This window comes from Hyaena hyaena, unplaced genomic scaffold (assembly GCF_003009895.1).
Source record: "Hyaena hyaena isolate Hyena2069 unplaced genomic scaffold, ASM300989v1 scaffold_525, whole genome shotgun sequence".
Lineage (NCBI taxonomy): Eukaryota > Metazoa > Chordata > Mammalia > Carnivora > Hyaenidae > Hyaena > Hyaena hyaena.
The window spans coordinates 439868-464636 of NW_024081157.1; the positions used below are offsets into that span (position 1 = coordinate 439868).

General features: G+C 41.8%; 1 protein-coding gene across 2 annotated transcripts in view; it reads right to left on the minus strand.

The window, feature by feature from the left end:
• The window catches only part of SOAT1 (sterol O-acyltransferase 1), a 69735-nt gene extending 45950 nt beyond the window's left edge, over positions 1–23785 (minus strand). The window contains exons 1-2 of one of the 2 annotated variants that reach the window (XM_039255398.1): positions 23610–23785; positions 12028–12153 (exon numbers count right to left, since the gene is read on the minus strand). In XM_039255398.1, coding sequence (XP_039111329.1) covers positions 12028–12145 — 118 coding nt within the window. In that variant the 5' untranslated portion in view covers positions 12146–12153; positions 23610–23785. Of the gene's footprint in view, positions 1–12027; positions 12154–20637; positions 20680–23609 lie in introns of those variants that run through there. The other variant, XM_039255397.1, reaches the window with a different exon arrangement.
• Between the last annotated feature and the right edge of the window lie 984 nt (positions 23786–24769).

The following is a 24769-nucleotide window of genomic DNA, read 5'->3' on the forward strand; positions in this document are numbered from 1 at the left end:
GATGACCCACTCAAGCTAGTTTACTGAGAAGAGTTAAAAGAGGGCCCTTTTCTACATGTGTGGCCAGAGTTTAAGAAAAGCAACAAAGGATAGTGTGGAATTCTAGAACTAGTAACAAGTACCAGGAAAGCTATCCTTAGGCCTCAAAGGGCAAAGGAAGGAAATGGTTAAGGAGACCCAAAGAGAACTATTAGACAGGAGTGATGGTTACCCAGAACAGAGGAAACCAAAGTTATAAACACACTCACCTTACTCTCTGCCCTTGATCTCCTGACAGTCCCCTCTCCACCTGCCGTACCCCCACTCCCATGACCAAATCCTACCAGAAACCACAGGGCATGAGAATCTACGGATGCAGCCCATTAAGGTCAGCCTCCTGGGGCACAAAATAGGGTGGTAAAGAGTAGGGAGACAAAAAGAAGATAACCTGTCATCTAACTATGGCCAATGAGGCATAAGAAGTCTGCTGGGAATTTCTAGCTAAGATTCACTGCTCTAAAGAGAAACCTAGGGAAATAGTTGCTCTTCTTCTGACAGAGACTGTTTTGGTTTTTAGTTTGTTTGCTTTACCAGTTTTCTTACCCAGCCTAGAGTTACCAATCCTCTGTCATTATTTCTACCCTTCTCTGCTCACTGCCACCAATTTCCTGGACCCACTGGGCCACATCCCAATCCCAGATACTGCCTGCTATCTGCTCTCTCCGATTCCGAGTGGTCACGCACTACAGAGAGAATTAAGAAAATGGGCCCACTCTAAACTGACGTTGTCAAGTCCTAACTGGTCCTGCAAAAGAAAAATGAAATCTTTGTCTTGACCTCTTGATGAATTTAACAGTCCTCACAATCATAGCTCCCAACATTTTCCACCTTCCACAAGTCCCAGCTGGACCAAGCAACCTTCCGTTGATTACTTTGGGTACAAACTCCTTAAATGTTTTCTATCTTTGTTACTTTTCACAATCTTCGATCCTCTTAAGACTCCATTCTTCCCATGTCAGAAGATAGCAGAGGCCATCTCTTATTCAATAGTAACTCTTCAAACTGTTGCCTTGATCCTTCCATATCCTTAGAGAGACTGTTCAGATTGTTCTCAACACACTGAGTCACTTATATTGCCCACATTTACATTCAGAGCCAACCAACTCCCTAAAAACGGTTTCTGAAATTATGATATGGATGTCCCCAGTGGTATGCAAAATTAAATCTGAGGTTTACCAACATTTGTCAAGTGTTACATATTTATTTAATGTGTGTGTGTGCGCGCACACATGCACACGTGTGTGTTTTAAGTAGGTGCCACACCCAGGCTGGAGCCCAACATAGGGCTTATGACCCTGACATCAAGACCTGACAAGAGTCAGACGTTTAACCAACTGGGCCACCGAGGCGCCACATTAGACAACATATATTCTTAACAGCCCTGTGTGATAAGCAAGATGGATATTTTTAAAATTAGTAAGAGTCAAAGAAGTTAAACATCTGGCCACAGTCACATGGCCTGGCCAGTAAGTAACTAAGTACGAACTAATAACTGTCTTCTAAACCCCAGTCACACAACAAGCAGCACAAAAAATAAAATTTTGTTTTTAATGAAACCAGACTATCTTGTTTTTCTTAAAAATTAACATTATTTATTTATTTATTTTTGAGAGAGACAGTGTGAGCAGGAGAGGGGCAGAGAGAGGGGGAGACATAGAATTCCAAGCAGGCTCCAGGCTCTGAGCTGTCAGCACAGAGCCTGACGTGGGGCTTGAACTCGTGAACCAGGAGACCATGACCTAAGCTGAAGTTAGACACTTAACCAACTGAGCCACCCGGGTGCCCCTAGACCATTTGTATTTGTAATGAAAGACCAATAGCCCCAAATTATTTAGCATGAGGACAAAAGATTGAGATTTTCAAGGTGTATTATGGATGATCTATAAAAGCAATAAATGGACATACCAATCACAACTGGTCTATAATTTTTTTTAAAGCTATAAACAGGTTTCTTTTTGTTTTAATGTTTGTTTATTTTTGAGATAGAGGGAACAGAGGAGGGGAAAGGGGGTGGGGAGAGAGGATCTAAAGTGGGCTCCTCCATGCTGACAGCAGTGAGTCCAATGCCCGGCTCAACCTCACAAACCATGAGATCATGACCTGAGCTAAAATCAGATGCTCAATCAACTGAGGTACTCAGCGCACCTAAAGTTATAAACAGGCTTCTATTCTAGAAACTGTATTACTCAACTAGAGTTAACTTTGGTTTGTTTTTCTTTTATTACCAACCTGTTGTCAACTGTATGGGTGGGCTGCCACCCACAATAAGAGAATTGGCCTGTTTATCATTAAACTTTTACAACTCCACATGCCCTTATTTTAAAATCAGTAGAGAATTTCTGGTAAAAAAAAAAAAATACAAGATTTCATGCAGATTACAATTCTCAGCTGAAGTATTACATAATGGGGAATTACCAAGTTTCCTTAGGATCTGGGACAGAAGAGTCCACAGTGTCATCAATGAGAAGATAAAATACCTTAACAAGCCTAGTACTATTTGTCTCCTTGGTTTTGCATTAAAGGGAAATCTAAGCGCTGACAGGCTATATATAAATCATCCACATAGGTAGGTAGTCAGTCACTGACTAACTACACAGTAAAACTTCAAGCCACATTTTCTGACTTCCTCCTGCCTTTCCAATTGGCTTCCTATCCAGGAAAACAAACCACAAACCCATCTGTACTACCTCCCGTCTCGCCCAACCAATCCAAACACAAGCGCATAATGCTTTACAGTCTTCAACCCCATGCCTTTTCAAACTCTTATCTTTCTTCTGACTTGAAAGTCCTGTCCTCGTCTCTTCTTCAAAGATCGAACTCAAATTCTACTTTGTGAGACACTTCCCTCCATTCTAAAGAAAGTCTCGTCCCCTACCCCATCAGTCTCCTACCCCACTTAGTTACTATTAATTTACTTACTATTTACAACCCAGGACTGTTTTCTGGTTTAGTACCTTATTCACCCAAACTCCCCTAACTAGCAAGCCTGGTATAATGCCTTATTTATAGATCAAAGGTACTGAACAAACATTTGATTAACCTGTTGACTAAAAGGCAGTAAACCAGACTTTAATCTGAGATGTGTGTTGCCTAGGAAGGCATAATCAAATGACAGCTGGGGCACCTGGCTAACTCAGTGGGAAGAGCATCCGACACTTGACCTCAGGGTTATGAGTTCCAGCCCCATGTGGGTGTAGAGGCTACTAAAAAAATGAATTTAAAAAATAAAAATAAATAAATGACTGCTAAGAGCAATTCTTATTCTAAGAACCTAGAATTTCAAGACTGAAACTTTTGATAATATTATTAAAACAATCCAGGTACCAGAATGTTCTTCATAGAACAAAGATTTAAAAATGCAAGCTCTTCCCATAAACTTTTCATCTCTACACATTTCTAGCAACTACACCTTAAAAACTGTTGATTGTAGGAGTGCCTGGGTGGCTTAGTCGGTTAAGCATCCAACTTTGGTTCAGGTTATGATCTTGCAGTCTGTGAGTTTGAGCCCCCACATCACAGGCCCCGCTCTGTGCTGACAGCTCAGAGCCTGCAACCCGCTTGGGATTCTTTGCTTCCCTCTCTCTCTCTGCCCCTCCCCCGCTCAAGCTTGCGTGCGCTCTCTCTCTCCCTCTCCCTCTCTCTCTCTCTCTCTCCCCCCTTCAAAAATAAACAAATATTTAAAAAAAATTTTTTTTAACTGTCGACGGTATATTTTCCTGATCAATACATGGTTACAACTTGTAATACTATTCCAGTTTTAGGGCTTGGCAACATATAGAGAGGTAAAACCAGGAAGAATATATCATTAGAAGCAAAACACAATTATTGGCCTTCTCTTTCAAAACAGTCAAGTTATACTTCATATCCTGTTATTTAAAAATTTATGTACATATTATACCCAGGCAAAACTGTAATTCAAATGACTTTTAGCAATTCTTCTCAAACACAATTTTGCCTCGAATGCATTACAATTCAGAAAAGAATAATCACTAACAATATTTTGTTTGCCCTCTTAGAATTTGAAATCTTTTCAGGACTATCTTTATTTTTTATTTTATTTTTTAATTTTTTTAATGTTTTATTTACTTCTGAGAGAGAGACAGTGTGAGCAGGGGAGGGTCAGAGAGAGAAGGAGACACAGAATCCGAAGCAGGCTCCAGGCTCTGAGCTGGCTGTCAGCACAGAGCCCAACACAGGGCTAGAAACCACGAATTGTGAGATCATGACCTGAGCCGAAGTGGGACGCTTAACCGACTGAGCCACCCAGGTGCCCCTTTTCAGGACTTTTTTTTAAAGTTAAAAAGTTGTCAAAGAAAGCCTTAGCTACTATTTTCCATTTCTTTGGCCTAATCTTCATGTAATAAATTAAGATAGTCAAACTTACTCCTTAAAAGCTATTTTTAAAAGTACTAATTAATAGGCAATAAACTTACTTCTGCTGGCAATTGTTATGTCTCAGCGTACAAAACTTTTTTCAAGTAAATGGAATTCTTCATCTCTCAAAGTGCCATATAATCTATTCCAAAGTTCATATCATCTATGACTGAGAAAACTTCAAGTAGGCATCACATACTGCTACTAGGAGTACATTATATTCAGAAAGCAATTTGACAACAACTACCACACGAACCTCAGAAATATGTATTCCTTTGACCTGAAGCAATTTCTGGGAAAGTACCCAAGGAAAAAAATCGCACAAGCTTGAACTTTCACTTATCTGCACTTTCTAAAGTAAACATGTTTTGCTTTTATCTTAACAACAACAAAATGTGCTCTCAACCTACTCAGTTGTTCAAAGCTCTGTGGAGTGGCCAGTTTTATGATTAGACGCATCTATTGGACAAAGGAGAATGATTATAGAATAACAATATTTAAAACTTTTTTCCATATATTTTTGCCAAAGGGTTCACAAAACTTGTTACGAAAGGCATGCTCTCCAATGGTCAGATAGATATATCAAAAATACTGAAACTGAGTAGAACTAAAATATATCCACTGAGCTGTTATCTGTAAAAACACTTAAAACAGTGACTGGCATGGGACAAAACCAGTGTTAGTGGCTCTCAGTAGTAGTAGATTGATTAGTTATAAAAGTGAGCAAAACAGCAAAATAAAAGGTAGTGAAGAATAAGTACTATCTGTCAATGAGAAGAAAGGTAGAGAACTTCCTCAACCTGATTTAAAAAACCCCACAGCTATCATAATTAATGGAAAGACCAAAAGCTTACTCCTGGAGATCAGAAACAGGACAAGTTTGTTCACTTTTGCCAATTCTATCTATTCAACACCGTACTGCAATTCTAGCAAGTGCAATTAGGCAACAAAACGAAAAGGCATGCAGACTGGAAATGAAGAAGTAAAGCTAACTCTTTGCAGATAGCATGATCTTGTGCATAAAAAATGCTACAGAAACCACACGTGCAAAAAACTATTAGAGGTAATAAATGAACTCAGCAAGGTTGCAGGATACAGTATCAATATACAAAACCAGCTACACTTCTATATGGCAGCAACAATCAGAAAATGAATTCCATTTACTTTCAGAAAACAAAAACAAAAACAACTCCATTTACAACAGCAGCAAAAAGAATACACTTAGGAATAAATGTAACAAAAAAAAGTGCAAAGCTTGTTCTCTGAAAAAATATAAAATACTGTTGAAAGAAATTAAAGACAACCTAAATAAATGGAAAGACACCTAGTAGTCAAATTGACAAACACAGAAAATAGAGAGCGGTGGTAGGAACTGAGGAGTTCTTTAATGGAGATAGTTTCAGTTTTACAACTTGAAAAACTTTTGGAGATCTGGTGCACAACAATGTGAATATACTTAATGCTACCAAACTGTACACTTAAAAATGTTTAAAATGGTAAATATTGTTAGGTATATTCTTACCACAATTAGAAATTTAAAATATAATAAATAATTCTTAAATGGGAGGCGCCTAGGTGGCTAAGCCGGTTAAGCATCCGACTTTGGATTTCACCTCAGGTCATGATCTCATGGTTTGTGGGTTTGAGCCCTGCATCAGGCTCTGTGCTGACAGCGCAGAGCCTGCTTGGGATTGTCTCTCCCTCTCTCTCTGCCCCTCCCCCACTCATGCTGTCTCTGTCTCTCTCAAAATAAGTAACATTTACTTTTTTATAAGTTTTTTTTTTAATATTTTTATTTATTTCTAGGAGAGAGAGAGAGACAGCGTGAGCAGGGGAGGGTCAGAGAGAGAGGGAGACACAGACTCTGAAACAGGCTCCAGGCTCTGAGCTGGCAGTCAGCACAGAGCCCGATGCGGGGCTCGAACCCACGAACCGCGAGATCATGACCTAAGCGAAAGTCGGACGCTTAACCGACTAAGCCACCCAGGCGCCCCTCAAAATAAGTAACATTTAAAACAATAATTTTTAAATGGGCAAAGGACTTAACAGACATTTCTCCAAATAAGATATATAAATGGCCAACAGACATAACGTCACCCATCATAAGTGAAATGCACATCAAAGCCACAATGAGATATCACCTCACACCTGACAGGATGGCTACTATCAAACAAACAGAAAATAAAAAGGGTTTGTGAGGATGCGAAGAGACAGAACCCTTATGAGAACCCTACTGGTGAGAACGTAAAATGTTGTAGCTGCTATAGAAAACACTATGGCTGTTCCTCAGAAAATTAAAAACAGAATTACCAGGGGGGCCTGGGTGGCTCAGCTGGTTAAGCGTCCAACTTCATGATCTTACGGTTCAAGGGTTTGAGCGCTAGGAGCGCAGAGCCTGCTTGGGATTTCTCTCCCCCTCTCTCTCTGCCTTTCCCCCACCCACGCTTTCTCTCTCTCAAAATAAACTGTTTAAAAAAGTTTAAAAAAATAATAAACAAAAAGAGAATCACCATATGATCCAACAATTCTACCTCTGGATATATACCCACAAGAAATGAAAGCAGAGTCTCAAAGAAATATTTGTACAATCGTGTTTACAACAAAAAAGTCTAAAGCAACCCAAGTGTCCATCAATGGACGAATAAATAAGGCTTTAAAATGGAAATTCTTATTGTGATAAAAACACTTTACAGGAGAGTCACCCTCTTAAATTTTTAAGAGTATGGTACAGCACTGTTAACTATGTAAGCTCAACCTCAGACCTCAACGGCTTATTCATCTTTCATAACTAAAAACTTCACACACTTTCAACAAGAACTCCCCATTTCCTCTAGACTCTAGTAACCATCATTTGTTTCTACAAGTTTGACTACTTTAGATACTTCCCATAAGTAGAATCATACAGTATTTGTTCTTCTGTAACTGGCTTACTGTACTTAGAACAATGTCCTCTAGGTTGGGGCACTGGGGTGGCTGAGTCAGTTGAGTGTCCGACTTTGGCTCAGGTCATAATCTCGCAGTTCGTGAGTTCAAGCTCACTGCTGTCAGCACAGAGCCCGCTTTGATCCTGTCTCTCTTTCTGCCCCTCCCCTGCTTGTGTGCCCGAGCTCATGCTCTCTCTCAAAAACAAAAAAAAGAAATCCTTAAAAAAAGAATTACGCAAGCTGAGTATAAGGAAAAAATCCTTAGGGCTATGTCAAAATGATCGGATCACAAGACATTCAGATGAGGGGCGCCTGGGTGGCTCAGTCAGTTAACCGTCTGACTTTAGCTCAGGTCATGATCTCACGGTTCATGGGCTCAAGTCCTGCATCAGGCTCTGTGCTGACAGCTAGCTCAGAGCTCGGAATCTGCTTCAGATTCTGTGTCTCCCTCTTTCTCTGACCCTCCCCTGCTTACTCTCTCTCAGAAATAAATAAAACATTAAAAAAATTTTTAAAAAAACAACAAACAAGACAGTCAGATGTGAGCTCTTGATGGCAGTGGGTCTCACCCAGCGATGCCAGTCAGCATTGTCCAGAGAACTTTCCCAAACTTAACATTCCTGACCCTTCCCCTCAGATTCTAACCAGTAGGTCTATAATGGGATCCAATAAGCTGTTTTTGTTTGTTGAATGATTTTTCATTCTACACGTGAATTTTATGTGTCAGTTTGACTGGGCTAAGGAATGCCCAGATAGTGGAAAAAACATTATTTCTAGGTGTAACGGTGCTTCCTGAAGAGATAAGCATTGGAATCAGACTCCGTAAGAAAGATCACCTTCCCCCGTGCCAGAGGGCCTGAGAACAGAAGGCAGAGGAAGGACAAACGCGCACTCTTGACTGGGCTGGGCGTCCATCTTCTCCTTTCCCGGTTCTCAGGCCTTTGGACTGGAGCTATACCGCCGGCTTCCCCGGGACTCCTGCTTGTGGATGGGGATGGTGTGACTTCTCAGCACCCATCTGGGCCAATTCCTCATAATAAACCTTCCCGTGTATCTCTACCTATCCAACTGGTTCCGTTCGTCTGGAGGACTCCAACGCGCACACCAACGGACTGTCTCCAACCTGAACCTACGTGTCACCTGGGAACCTCATTAAACTAAAATCTTCAAAAAATACAAATAAAAACTGAAAAAAATCTTACTCAGTAAAGAGGAGTGGAGGCAGTTCTAACAAGCTCTCGGGTGAGGCAGACAACCCTAGTCCTGTGTGGGACTAGGTAGCGCCATGGCTTGCTACCCAGAGACCACATTTTACCCGTCTGCTTTCTCCTCGAAGTGAACAAATGTTAAAACAAGTGCAGAAACACATTCTATTTTCAGATCAGCATTATAACCAAGGTGGAGGTCAAACTTCCTGTTTTAAGTTAAACATTTCAATTTTTAGTAACTGCATTGGAACCCAGAATTTTAAACCTTGATGAACTAACAGAGAGAGTAGTGAAAATATGCAGAAATTAGAGTAATTTAAAAGCTTTTTAAAACCTGGGACATAAAGAGAAAATTGTAACTGGTGGCAGAATGCTGCAATAAAAAGTGACTTTTCTGTCTCCAAGACAGACAACATGGATTATCATCCCGTCCCCAAATCACAGAAGGGGAATGTTCTACTCCGTGTTGGCTCATCCCTGTGTACAAATTTCACATTGTATATCACACTAAAACTAGCCACGTGTAATAGAGATATTTCATAAATAGCTAATTAAAAGCCTAACAATCAATAAACTTCATTATGCAAACTTAAGCAGCAACATTTATATTCCTGGTGAGATACACCTGCTGTATTTACAATTAAATTTAAGGAAGAAAAGCAAAAATTAAAAAAAAAGTCCTTTTATGAAAGGGTCTCACGATGCCAAAGACGACCGTCTCAGAAAGTTCCACCCCTAGCTGTTAACCAAACAAGGCTCAAATTTCATATCCTTCTTGAAATCAAACCCTTAAGAATGTCACTGTGAAACTAAATAGGCTGATGCAACAGATGACATCAGCTGGAGTTGTGTTTGCAGGTCTATCAATCTTAAGCATAAGCCTTGACTTTAACAACAAGCCCAGTGTCATACCTTCTGTATTTGTGTGTTAGGCAAACTTAGACAGAAGTAATAGAACTCCCTATTCTCTCCCTCCCCCAGGCTTTACAGCCCTGTGCTGAATTAGCTTAGGTACTCTGCTAATTACTCTATGCTCATTACATCTGTTAAGAGTAATTAGTAGCATTTATTTGCAGTAATCTAACTATGCCAACTGGGGGAGGAGTTCTCATTCACTTAATGGGGGCAAACACAAGCACCGACCATAGCTATAGCCCCAGCACCTCGCCAGGCACTGATAATGATTGATGGGTCAGGGGCTGAAGGAGTGAATAAATGGATGAATGGTGTCTAAAACACAGTAGATACCCCAAAAATGTTCACTGAATTAATTAACAAGCGCTTATCTTCTAATTTTTTGTTCCCAGATATAGAAAACTCCAAGTAATACAAATCCAAAATTAGACACTGCAAACTCCCCTTGTATCAATAAGGCTCACCTCTATGACATATGCAGCAATTCGCACACCACTGTCACCAGTACAAGGCAGCTGTGACTGGCACTTAAATAATAGTGTTCTATTCTCTTTATCAATTTATTTTTCACTTCCGTGCCTTCACACTGCCTGCCAGTGTGCCAGTAAGTGGGTATACTTATAAAGGGAGCTTATAAGCCCACTTATGAAGAAAGCTAAACAGATGGCAATCCCAGAGTGCCCCGCTGGCTCAGTGGGAAGAGCTGGTGATTCGTGATCTCAAGGTTGTGGGTTCAAGTCCTGTGTTGGGTGTCGAGATCACTAAAATAATAATTAGGAAAAAAAGAGAGAGAGAGATGGCAATCCCTATTCTAAAACACTGAATTTGTTCTTTTTTCATAACTCACCTCAAAAAAAATTAAAAGCCTCTCTCACAGCTATTTAGCTCTCACTGATCTTTGGATCAAGTTTGCTTTTCTTTCTTTAGTACACTGACTACAAAGCCCATTGCCATGGGCAAAGAGAAGACCCTCAATCAATATCGTAGGCACGGGCCATGTGGACTCCAGCAAGCATCTCATCTACAAGCATGGGGGCACTACCAGGAGAACCATTGAGAAGTGAAGGCAGCAGATGAGCAAGGGCTCCTTCAAATATGCCCAGGTGCTAGACAAGCCTAAGGTAGAGGGAGAGTATGGCATCACCGCTCACACCCCTATGGAAGTGTGAGAGCAGCAAATACTAAATCACCATCATCAGTGCCCCAGGCCCCAGGGACTTCATCAGGAATGTGATCACTGGACATCCAAGGCCAATGAGCCATGTTCATCATGGCAGGGTCATGCAGGAGTTCGAAGTGGGCATTTTCAAGAAGGGCAGACCTTCTAGCGTGTGCTGTGGCCTACACGCCAGGCCAGAACCAGCCCATGGCTCACACTGGCCATTAAGAGGGACTCCACCAAGCCTACCTGCAGCACTATGCCCTTCCAGATCACCTTAGAAGTGAGCACCTACAAGAAGAAGATGAGCTCACAAGCTGGCCATGTGGCCTTTGTGCCCATCTTGGGCCGGCACAGCGACAACATGCCCTGGCTGGAAGGTCAGGAGGACAGATGAACCACCACCAGGTGACTGCTGGAAGTCTCTGGATTCTACCCTCCCACCCACTAACCCAGTCAACAAGCTCCTAAGGCTGCCTCTGCAAGACATGTACAAGATCAGAGGCACTGGAGGCACCTGGGGGCTCAGTCAGTTAAGCGTCTGACTCTTCATTTCCACTCAGGTAATGATCTTGTGCTTCGTGGGTTCAAGCCCCCCATCAGGCTCCACACTGACAGCATGGAGCCCGCTTAAGATTCTCTCTCCCTCCCTCTCTGCCTCTCCCCAACTGGCTCACATGTACTACCTCTCATATTAAATAAATAAACTTAAAAAAAAAAGGGGGGGGGAAGAAAGAAAGAAAAGGATCAGGCATTGTGCCAATGGCCAGTGGTCACCCTTGTCCCCACCAACCTCACCAGAGGTCTGAGGAGAAGCACCATGAGGCCTGTCTAAAGACCTGCCTGGTGACAACACGGCTTCAACATGAAGAATGTGTCTGTGAAGGACACTACTTGTGGAAAAGTAGGTGGAGACAGCAGGAACGAATGCCCCCATGGAAGGTGGCAAAGTTCTGGCACAGGTGATGGTCTTAAACCACCCTAGGCAGATCCGTGCTGGCTGTACCCCAGTGCCGGGCTGCCGTACGGCTCCCATCTCCTGAGCTGAGGGAAAAGACTGACCAACACTTGGGCAAGAAGATAGAAGACAACTGAAAGCCCTGAAGTCTGGTGACACAGCCACTGAGCAGACAGTCCCTGGCAAAGCCATGCATGTGGAGACCTTCTCCAAGTACCCACTGCTAGGCTGTTAGGGACATGAGACAAATGGTGGCCCTTGAAGTTATCAAGGCAACAGATAAGTCATCTCCTGTCAGCAAGGTCCTGGAATCAAAGGTAGCGAAGAATGTCCTCTTCAGTGTCCTAAGCAATCTTCACTATAAAAATTGCTTAACAGTCTATGTATTTACTGAGAAAGATTAATAAAACTTAAGTAGCTGGAGAGAAAAAAAAAAAGTAAAAGCCTCACCATTACCAGATGTCCCTTGGGACTCTTTTGAAGGCTTTTTCTGGTCTTCCTTTTCCTCAGAACTTTCCTGAGACTTTGACGGCCGTTTTCTGAGAGACGTCTTCTCTTCACCCACCATTGTCTTGTCTAGAGAGGAAGACATGAAAAGCTTTTGTAGGCAAAGAAAACTTCCTTTCTTCCCTTCTAGGTTCCTGGGCTGGTCTGATAATTAAATTGACGTAAGTCAGATTACCAGGAGAAAACTTTAATTTTGTATGTATGGAAGCCCATAAAAATAGGGGACACAAAGAAATGACCAAAGCAGGCAACTCTGTACCTTTTCAAAAAAAGAAACAATAAATGTGTGAAAAACTGACAAGAAAAAGGGGTCTGGACTTGAGGGAGTAAATTAGTGAAGAAGTAACAAGGTTTGTTAAATAGCTTTCCCAGCCCTAAACTCCTTGGTGATAGGGCTGCCTTCTACCCTCCTGATACAGGGAGGGTACCTTTCACGTGAAGATTCCCTGTTTTCAGGCAGACAAAAGAGGGTTAGAATGTCTTCCTTACACTGGATGTAATGTAACTATAATTCAAAATAATCAATATGCTAAAGTAGCACATTCTGGGGTGGCATATTTTGCTCCCCTTCGCTTTAAAGTATCTGGCTTAAGCAAATGTCACAGTATCACCACATTTAGGAGAAATATTTATTCTCTTCCTCTGGTTTTACTTTAATCATGGTTAAGCATTTTCTGAGTACAACACACTGTAAAAAATTTAAAGAAATTAGTCCTGAAAAAGTAATGGGTTTCAAAGGCCCTTATTTAAACAAAGCCCCCATTCCTTTTTTTTTTTTTTTTTTTTTGAGAGACATAGCAAGAGTGGGAGAGAGGTAGAGAGAGAGGAAGACACAGAATCTGAAGCAGGCTCCATGCTCTGAGCTGTCAGCACAGAACCTGACATGAGGCTCCAACCCACAAACCATGAGATCATGACCTAGGTCAAAATCAAGAGATGGACACTAAATCAGCTGAGCCACCCAGACACCCTACAAAGCCCCCATTTGTAAAGAACAATTTTGTTGAACAAGGCAGAAATATCTGAAAAATTAAGAATTAACAGAAGATAAGTACACAGACCCCACAAAGTAGAGTACACTTAACATCAAGGGGTGCTGGGTGGCTCAGACAGTTAGGCCTCCGATTCTTGATTTCAGCTCAGGTCATGATCTCATGGTTCATGAGATCGAACCCCCACATCAGGCTCTGTGTTGTCAGCGTGTAGCCTGCTTGGGACTCACTCTTTCTCTCTCTCTCCCTGCCCCTCCCCTGCTCTATCTCAAAAATAAATAAACTTACCAAAAAAAGTCAAGTCAATGGTAAAAGCAATACCTAAAGTTCAGAGACAGAAGAGACCACTAAGAGATGCAAAGGTTTCACAGAAAAGGTATCTGAATGGAGTCCTAAAGGATGAGAACGGAGCACTCTATGGATGAGAAAGGGTTAAAACTAGGTCCTTATAAGTCCTGTCGGAGACCATAAATTGATGGGACTACTTTACTGGAGGACAGGAAACAAGCTCTTGTTGAGCATCTAAAAGTTCAAGGACTCTGCTGGCCGCTTTAAATTTTTTTATCTAATCTTCGTAACTCTATAAAAAAGGTATTATTAATCACAGTTCACATAAGAAAAAATAAGGCTCAGAGTAGCGCCTTCTGCGCACATACCAGAAACATACCTATAATAGAATGAGTTGAGGTTTTTAAGAATGCGCACCAGGGGAAACTGTGGGGGAATCTCAGAATACCAGAAATGACTTCTTTAGGATTTGGGACTGGCTAGATGATTTTTTTGTAAAAGTCCAAAGAAGTAGGGGTTGACTCTGGCTTGGGCGCAATCAGAAAGCAGGAACAATTCTATGATTCAGAAGATCAACAAATCTTCTCCACAGGGAGGCCAAAGGTATAACCAGCAGAACAGCAATAATCATTCACATTAGCCTGGAGAGGGGGTGGTAGATATTTTGTGACTTGAACGATGTTCATGTTTTGCCTAGGTTAAGACATGATTTTAGCATATTGTTTTGTCTTGATCCGTCATGGTCACAGAGCAGCCTTATCTGATGCTGACGTTCAGTGGAATTGTTTGTGTTCAACAGAAGGACACCAAGAAGACCCAGAAGGCAAGCACCAGACCTGCCCACATGGCGGCCTCGCTGATAGTATCAGCACAGCTCTGGGACTCCACGGCTACTCACTTCTCTTCTCAGTGAATGGCCCAGGACCACAAAGGGCCAGATTTGAGCCTGGGTCAGATCCAAACCACAAACATCATTAACTATCTGAGTGTTGTTTTTTTTTAAGTCAGTTAACAGAGAAATGTGATGAAGGAAAAGACTAGAAAGGAGAGCTAAACTACAGCGGCCTAAGAAACGAGGACTGTTTTTCAGTTAGGCAGTGGTGAGCCCATTCTAAACACTGAAAAATATGATCAAAGTCAAATTTCAGGCAGATCAATATCAACACAGTACAAGGTTTACTCCAAAGCAGTATTTTACTATGTTTTCCTTCCTTTTTTTTTTCTTTTATAGTTTGTTTATTTTTGAGACAGAGAGAGACAGAGCATGGGCGGGGGAAGGGCAGAGAGAGAGAGGGAGACACAGAATCTGAAACGGGCTCCAGGCTCTGAGCTATCAGCACAGAACCCGATGTGGGGCTCAAACCAACAAACTGCGAGATCATGACCTGAGCTGAAGTCGGATGCTTAACCAACTGAGCCACCCAGGCACCCCTACTGTATTTTCCTTAATGTGAAACAAAAAGAAAAATAATGAAGTGCTCACCACATTATCTTTAAAGTTATATATTTTTAAATTTTAATATTACAGTCTTCCTAAATTTTTATGTTACAATGTCCTTTCCCGTACAAAATGCAATACAGGAAGAGTTTGACTGTTTTCTTAAATACTACTGCTCAGCAACGTAAAAATCAGGCTAATCTAGATCAATTTTTCCAGAAATCAAACAAATGAAACAGAATTATGGAACAGCAGATGAATACATGAAGTCGAAATTTTAGGAGACCCACGAGAGCCAATTCAGAGGAACCTAGGAAAGAGGTCAGGGCAACTGATAAATTTAAAAGTTCTTTGTGTAACAGTGACAGAGGAAGCTGGAAGGGCATCTAACTCTCCAACAGAAAGATCCGAGAAGAACTGACCACTGGGAGATGACCACAAAGTGAGACATCAGGAAGTAGAAAAGAAATCGGGTGGGGGCTGGGTGGCTCAATCAGTTAAGCATCGGACTCTCTTGGCATCAGCTCAGGTCATGATCTCATGCTTTCATGGGTTCGAGCCCCTCATCGGACTCTGCAATGACAGGGTGGAGCCTGCCTGGGATTCTCCCTCCCTCTCTGCCCTCCCTTGCTCATGCTGTCTCCGTTTCTTTCCAAATAAATAAATAAACTAAAAAAGAAAAGAAAAGGAATCAGAGAAGAAAACAACAGATAAAGATCCAAGGGGCACCTGGGTGGCTCAGTTGGTTAAGTGTCTAATTCCTGGTTTTGGCTGAAGTCATGATCTCATGGTCCATGAGTTCACGTCCCACACCAGGCTCTGGGCTGACATCGCAGAGCCTGTTTGGGATTCTCTCTCCCTCTCTCTCTACCCCTCCCTCGCTTGTTCTCTTAAAATAAATTTAAAAACTTTAAAATTTTTAAAAAAAATAAACAGCTTTATGTATCCTACTCAACAAGATCTTTGACAACTGCTCTTAATCAAGGATAGGGAGGGGTGCCCTAGACTTTTAGGGTATGTAGAAACTTCAATTATTTCAATAACTGAAATAATTACACGTTTCATTACATAAAGCAAGCTGTACAGGCTGACTAAAACAATGCTACTTTGCTTTGGCTGAGACTCTATCAATGCACTGAGAAATCAATTATCTCATGCTGATTAAAAGCACTAATCAAGAGGTGAAAAAACTACTTAATAAAACAAGTTGACAGACAAATGCTGTTTAAAAAGCAAAAAAAAAAAAAAAAACCCAAAAAAACACTTAAGCATGGATACGCTATAGAATAATGAAAACATTATTAGGAAGAGTTCTTGGTGACGAGACCAGGGACCAACAACCTAATCTAGAGAAGAAAGCTTTACTTCAAAAGTTAAAACACAAGGTACTGAGTCTGCACAATTATTCTGCCATAATTTAAGTCTTATTAAAATATTAGTACTTATGGGGCGCCTGGGTGGCTTAGTCGGTTAAGCGTCCGACTTTCGCTTAGGTCATGATCTCGCGGTTTGTGGGTTGGAGCCCCGCATCGGGCTCTGTGCTGACTGCCAGCTCGGAGCCTGGAGCCTGTTTCAGCCTGTGACTCCCTCTCTCTCTGACCCTCCCCTGCTCACGCTGTCTCTCTCTCTCTCTCTCTCCTAGAAATAAATAAAAAATATTAAAAAATATATATATATTAGTACTTATTAAAGTATTAAAATAAATACTTATTTTAGAAGTGACCCGAATAAGAAAAGTGTTAACTCTACGTAACAAAATCTGTGTATCCTAATCCATATGAACTTCTTTGGCCTCAATTTCCTCTCCTTAGCAGGAAGTGAGAACTGAGAAGGCCCAGATTTGGTATCTGAACACTAAGTAGTTTACACTCCTGCTCCATCATACCACTGTAGCCTCGCTAAATCCTCCAACCTCTCTGGAACCTGTTTCTTCATCTAGAAAATGAAGATAAACACTACTGCACAGAGTGATAACAAAAGAAGATAATACACACTAAAGTGCCACCATTATTGACAACCGAGTTTGAAAGCTTAACTAAGTAATCTGATACGTGTATGTCTCCCGCCTGTATGCTAAATGGCAGTCAAACATTAAGCCACATCATCCCTCAAATTCCACTGTTTGCTTTTATGATATACTAGATGAGGGTAAACAAAGGGCCATATTTATATACTTTCTCAAATGCAGCTCAATGTTTCTAAGAAAACATTAACAAATTGTATTACTGTCATACATACAGATGTTAGGAAGGATAAATCACTTAAAATGGCACAGCTCAATGTTGACCAAATCCGCAGATCACGTAAATCATAAGATTTGAGGGGATATCTGAATCTCATTCACTACCCCCTGCCTCCCCACCGCTAACTTTTCCACACTTGAACTTCAATATCCGTGTACATAGATCCATCCAACACCCTGGGCTGTCAACTCTCTGACTTCCTCCCATCTCCAACAAGCTGTTCTCATGTTCCAGTCATACCTTCCCCTTGAGCTTACTGTTAACCAACAACTGTACCATGTCCATAATTCTGATTTCCAGCAGCTGAACTACCAGTGTTCCCTCTAATTCCATTCTTCTCACGGTCTTACCTATCTCAGTTAATGGTTAATGGTCTTCCCCATTTCAGTCTTCACCTAGATATTAAACAGAGCCTAGGAGTCATCCTCAATTCTTTACTTTCCCTTATCTAATCCAGCAGCAAGTCCATTTTAGGCCACCTATAAAATAAATACCCAACTCTGATGTCTTCTCACCACATCCACCACCTATACCAGAGCTGAAGCCGCTGTCCCATCTCATGTAGCCTCCCAACTGGTCTTTCTCCATTTTCTCCTTTCTGGTCTATTTTTTAACAAAGCACCCAGACTAATTCTTTTAAGGTGAAGTCAGAGCAAGCCACTCCCCTGATCAAAACCCTTCAAACACTGGATCTTGTTCTAAGTCATCACCATTGTCTAGCAACTCTTTCATGATCTGCTACTCACTCCCTGCCTCTCCCCAGGCACCCACAACTTCCCACAACCCTTTCACTTGCTCTGCTCGAGTGACTCTGGCCTTCTGCTGTTCTCCGAACAAGCCACAAGCATTCCTACTCACAGTCTTTGCTATTTCCTTTGCCAGGACTATCTGCCCCAGATACTATCAAGGCTTTCTCCTTTGCTTCATTCAAGTGCTCTGCTCAAATGTCCCCTCCTTGGGGTCTCCCCTGTCTACCTTTAACTAAACACTCTTGCACCCTGTTACTGTCTTATCCCTTACCTTCCTTTATTTTTCTTCAGAGCACTTACTGCCCAACGCATTATAGTGTTTATTGTCTATCAGCCCCACAAGACTTTAATTCCCAATAAAAGCAGAATTTTGTCTCGTTTGCTATTTTATCCAAGCATCTAGAACCATACCTGGAAAACACTCTGCATTTAATATACATTTGTTGAGTGGATAAAGTGTTACCAGGCATTTTCACATGTGTTAAGGAAATGAAACAATGAGGGCACCTGGCTGGCTCAGTCTGGAGAGCACGTGACTCTTGATGTCAGGGTCATAAGTTCAAGCCCCACAATGGGCATGAAGCCTACTTTAAAAAACCAAACAAAGTGCTGAATAAATAAATACTTCTTAAAAATTAAAAAAAAAGGAAATGAAGGAATTGAAACAAATGTCCACTTCCCATGCCCATGAAGCAACCATTAGCCGAATAGCATGAGAGTTGAAAAGGTGTTCACTTTTATTTCTAACTTTACCTACTAACACTAAAAGATAAATGTAAAAGATACATATAAAAAGATAAATATAATGATTAATGAAGGCATTTACCTAGCTTGTGATTTAAATTATATATCTAATATAAATATACATAAAAAGGATCTGTTCTAGAACTCAGGAGTTTTCATCAGCATCTGCTGTTCAGGACACAATTCTACACTTAGGTTGTCCAAGAAACAATTTGCTGACAAATCCCATGTCCTCTGATCCACTGGATAATCTCTTAAGCTTGAGATTATCTTCCTGAAATGATTCAAATAATTAGAAAAACATTATAAATAATGGCTAGTAAATTCCCTTTACTGGGTACTTACTGTCTGCTATGCTCTCTGATATGACCTTTGTTTACATTACCTCCTTTAATCCTAACAATAACCCTATAGGACAGGTAATCCCGTGTGGCATCCTCAACCAGAAAAGGGTAGTGATTGCCGGCAGCAGAATTATAGATGACAGTAAGGAAAAAAAGTAGGAAACAATATTAAAAAGCAAGAGCAAGAACAGGTCTTTCAGTGTGGGATCAAAAGGGTTAGGTTTCTTGTAAGTCCCATAAATCATCCTTGTGTCAAAGCAGACCTTCAAGTTCATGCTCTAATGACCTGGTACACCTTAAAAAGGCTACAATAGTTTAAACACAGAAGGCAAGAAAAAAGCTTTTTAATTTGCATCGAAAAAATTTTGTTAAGAAAAAAAGAAAAACGTGTTAAGTTCTGGCACTTGAAAGGTATATGCCAAGTATGGGAAATTCATGTAGATTAAGCACTTCTTTCTACAATGATGGTAGATAAAGGTGTTGCAATAATACAGAGGTCTATGTCATTATACTGTATACACACACACACACACACACACACACACACACAGAAGGTATAACAAACCATTTAGGGAAGTCAAACAAATCCTCACAGCGGAAGTGATATTAAAGCTAGAGCTGAACAAAAAGACAGAAGTTTCTAGGTATCAAAACAGGATGGGAAGAAGAGAACATTCTATGATAAGCATGAACAAGTAGAGACCTTGCTGACAGACTCACAATTTCAAATACTCTCTGGAGGTCTACTACAGTACCAAGCCCTGGGATACAAAGTGACTACATAACAGCCTGTGGCCTCAAAGAGTAAAAATCTAGTGATTTTTTAATTATAGCATAATATAATTATAACATATATAACAGCTAGTGATATTACAGAACCGTAACTGAGATGTACAGAGTATTAAGGAAAAACAGGCCTGGCACCCAACAGAACTTAGGGGCAATTAGGAAACGTTTCCTGAAAAAAAAAATCTAGGTTAAATCTTAAAGGAAGAAAAGGAATTAATGCTGGAATGAGAAAGGGCACGAACAAAAGGTCAAGGGCCCTTAGGGCTGATTAAGAATTTGCAACTTAAAACAAGGAGCTGCAGAGGTTTTAAACAAAAGGGTGGGGGCGGCTGGCAGGCTCAGTCTGTGGAGCGTGTCACCTTGATGTTCAAGCCCCTGGGTGCGTGCAGAGATTACTTAAAAAAATTTTTTTTTAAATATATAAAAAAGAAACAGGAAGGTGACTTCATACTTGTCTTTTAGTAAGATAATTCAGACACCAACGTAGAGGATGAGAGACTGGAAGGGAGAACAATTAGTGCGAGCGCGTGCGCGCGCACACACACACACACACACACACACTATAAAGGCCTGAAATAAGGCTCTAACAGCAGGTGATGATTAAGTGAACAAATGATTTCATGAAAAAATTAGAGATAAGGGAGAGAGATCTACAAACATTAAGCAGAGGCATCGATGATATCCAGGTGGTTACATCCAGAAGGCATCCAGAAATGTAGATGCAGAGTTTATTAACTCAACTGACTAAGGTTCTGGGTGTACCAGTGAGATAAGTAACTACAGGAGAAATGAAAGGAGTAGATAAGTTCAGCAGAATGTGCCTTTGGGTCAGCCCAGTGACAATGATAAGCAGACAGATGAACATACAAGTCTGGACTACAGACAGAGATCTGGATTTATTGGTGGCAGTGGCCTAAGGCATGGGATGGAAATAGACCAGGGAGAGCCCACAAATCAAGAAGTTACCTAGGAGGAGGCACCTAGCTGGCTCAGTCAGAGGAGTGTGCAACTCTTGATCTCCAGGTCGTGGGTTCAAGCACCACACTGGCTGTAGAGGTTCTAAAAAAAAAATTAATAAATAAACTTAAGAAAAAAAGAAGTTACCTAAGAAACAGCAAAGCTAACATTTATGAAACACTTACTGTGGTTCATTTAATCCTCGCAACAATCTATATGCAATAGATACTATTATCCCATTTTACAGGTGGTTAAGCAATTTTCCTAATACTACAAGGTACCTCAAGAACAGTGAAAAAGTAAAGCCTAGTTGAGATTAGAGAACCAGAAGCAAGTAATATTAGAAACCCAGTTAGAAAATTCGAGAAGTAATCTGATCAATATCATGGAAAATTCAAGTAAGACTAAAAAGGAAAAAAAAAAGAAAAAGGAAAAGGAAATAAAGAAGGTTGGACATAGGATATTTCACAACTTGGGGACATTAATAGCTACAATTTACTTGTATATTTCATTCCAAGAAGGACAAAAAAATATATTGGGTTGGGTTGCAAAATAAGTTGAGGAAGTAAAGACAGTGATCACGAGACCAGTCTCTCAAGAGGTCCAGCCATAAAGGAACCAGGAACTAATATTTACTAAGCCAGTAACATTTAATGCTGGGCAGCAGAACACAGGCATCAGTATCTCACTTAAATGTATCATTTAAAAGTATCTCACTTGCATTTTAAAAGCTACAAAAGATTCAGAAACCCTATGAAACTTGTTCAAAGTCATGGAGTCAGTAAATGACAATGGAAACATTTACACTTGAAGTGACAAAGAGCTGACTAGATAGCTATTTCAAAATACAGCACAGACTAGACACTATTTCTTAAGAATCCAATCTGTGCATTGGTTTCATAAAGCTCAGTGTGATCATATCTCATTTGCCTGAAGAAAGGGGAAAAAAAAAATGACTTCAGAAACAAATGAACCATGTTGGAAAGAATATCAACTTTAGCCTGCCTGCCGTGTTCCTGTTATAAGGCGTTCAGGGGTACTGAGGTGACTCAGTCGGTTAAGTGTCTGACTCTTCATTTCTGCTCAGATCATGATCTATCTCATGGTTCATGAGGTCGAGCCCTGCATCCAGCTCCCCACTGACAGTGCAGAGCCTGCTTGGGATTCTCTTTCCCTCTCGCTCTACCCCTACCATGCTCACTCTGCGTCTCTCTTAAAATAAACAAACATTAATTATTAATTAAAAATAAGGCTTTCAAGAGAACCTATAAATCTATAAAACAGTGTGACCAACTTTGCTATATCACTCTCACATTCAATGGAGAAAAAGAGAACAATTGCAAATAAATTTACAATCCAAAACATAAAGTTTTTCCCCCTTCCTTCCAAGCAAAGGTTTACCCAACTACAACCCTACACAACACTTCTATATCAAACAACTACATCATTAAGCCAGCTGGCTAAACTGAAGAACCCAGACAAATTCTCATTCACACACTTCTGTATGGTCAATATACTAATTTATCCTATGCTGATAAATTTCAAAAAAAAAAAGTTAACTGGCCTTTGTTAAGAAAAAAAAAAACAAAAAACTTTTCCTATTTCCTTCCCAAAGGAAACAGGTACTCTTAGCTAGTTAATATTTTCCATTCAAAAGCTCCTTCCTCTGTTCTCCAGCTCGTTTGCTCTTTCATTGTGCCCGGTGCTAGACCAGACTCTTCTAATTCAGACATAAATAATATGCGCTAGCTAGCCCGGCTTCATGAAATGTACATGCCAGTAGAGGAAACAAAGTATCTAAGTGACAAACATATTACAATTGATGATTAACTGCTGCTAAGGAAAACAAGAGTACTATGAGAGCTTACCAGAGATAGGTTGGGTTTCCTGAAGTGACATTTGAGAAACGTGTTGGATTTGAGGAAAGGAGAGAATGGCACATTACAGGTGAAGGAAATCCCTACGACTAGAAGAGAGTAAAGACAAAGAGGCTTTCTTGGAACAAAAATAAAATCAATGTGGCTTGAGCCTAGAGAACCAGGAGGGAAGTGGCCAAAAAGAAAGGGAGATGGAAGAGTGGCAGCAGTATTTTGGTCTTTCTCCAAAGGGAATGTGAAACGTTTGAGAGTTCCAATCATGTGATGCACTGGGACACGTGCACTTTTTAAGAATCACTCTTGAATACATCAGAGCTCCTACCTTTGAAAAGTCGCTCTCAAGTCTAGACAACACAGCATTTCCCTAACAAGTCATTCATAGATATTACACACATAAATGGGGGGAAAGGGGGGGAAGGAGACTTGAAGCTGAATTCTACGTCAAAGGCAGTTACTCTGAAAAAACAGTTTAAACGATGGCAGCGACCTAGAAAGTGACCAATGAACTTAATCTATACATAAATATGAAAAAAGAGCGTTTCTACTTGTTTCTCGGTGACAAATAACTTCTAAATATACATATCAGAGGAACTGAATGGCTATTAATATTTCACAGTGACAGAAAACTACACCTTAATATTTGAAAATAAAATATGAGTTTGATGAAAGGCTTTGGTGCCCAGATTTCGATATCTTGAAGTGCCTGCCATCTACTTTGATCCTAAATCAATGAAAAGCTAACTTCCTGAGCTCATTTTTGCTTTCGCTTCTTAAAGAATAAAATGTCTTCTAATTCTTTACTACCAGCTCGAGGAATGTCACGGTATCTGGGAGGCACCCAACAGACCTCCGAGGGTCCAAGGGCTGCCAGCCACGCGGGCGCCCTCCGTAACTTTCGCGCCCTCCCCACCCCCCCAAACTCGTCCGGACTCGCGGAGCCTCCCCTCCCCCGGCTCCGGGCCGCCTTCTCGGTCCTTTGGCCCAGGGCACGGCCAGGCCCGCCGGGCCGGAGATGCAGCCGCCACCTCTCTCCCCTTCCTCGCCGGCAGACGAGAGTAGACCCGGGCGGGAAGTGAGGAGAGGATGGGGGAGCATCGGCATTACCTGGGGCCGGAGCCCGACAGCCAGAGAGAACGGCAGAGCCGGGGAGCCCTCGCAGCGCGGCCGGGGAAGGTGGGCTGGGGGCAGCTCTCCCGGGGTCCCAGGCCCGCGGCGCAGCCAGCCGCGAGGCAGGCGAAGATAAACCTCCCCGCTCTCGGGCCCGTCCGCCCCCAGCCTAGCGGCCCGCTACGCAGCGTCACGCGCAAGGCCCGCGCCGGCCCGGGAGCTCATTGGCCGCCCGGGCCGCCGTCAGGCTCCGCCCACCGGCCACGGCCGCCCCGCCCCTTCCAGGGCCCCCGGGTACCCAAGGCCGGCGCGCCTACCTGGCCGAGCTCCCTGGGAGGGCAGCCCAGCGCGAGCCGGTCTTGATACCCGCGACCGCAGCTTGCCTTCCGTTTTGCTCCAGCGAACCGAGGTAACTTCCTCCAAGCCTGAAACGGCACCCGGCGTGGTAGCTCGGGACCTGCGAGTCCTGTTGCCTCTTCCACAGACTCGCAGAAGCCGCTTCTAGAACTGTGGACCTTTGCAGTTTGAATCGATCCTCTCTCTCTAGGAGCAAAATAGAAGCAGTAGCCAGAAGCGTTTATCACGCGATGCTTTAATGCTTTGTAAACTATACTAGATAAGGAGACAGTGAGATTCGTGAAATGATGGGACAATTAAGAAATTTAAAAGGGAACTTCAGAAGCGCCCGGGTGGCTCAGTCGGTTAAACGTCAGACTTCAGATCAGATCATGATCTGTGGGTTCTCGAGCCTGTGTTGGGCTCTGTGCTGACAGCTCAGAGCCTGGAGCCTGCTTCTGATACAGTGTGTCCCTCTCTCTCTGCCCCTCCCAGGCTCACGCTCTCTGTCTCACTCTTTCGAAAATAAACATTAAAAAATTTTTTTTCAAGGAATTTCATAAAGGAAAAATAATGATGCAGAGAGATTTAGGACGTAGATTAGATGCAACGGTAATCAGGCTTTTTTTGCAAAGGCAAAGGTGTAGGTGAATTTATAGTAAAGGTAGGTGAAAAGGGAATACTGAGAGCATTAGAAACCAGGGCCAAGCTCAAAGCCTGCTAATCCAGCCTGCCTGATGACTTCCACCCACTCCAAACCAGTTGAGATGACCACCCATCACCTTGTCAAGCTACCCTGATCAAATGGATAGGGCTTACTG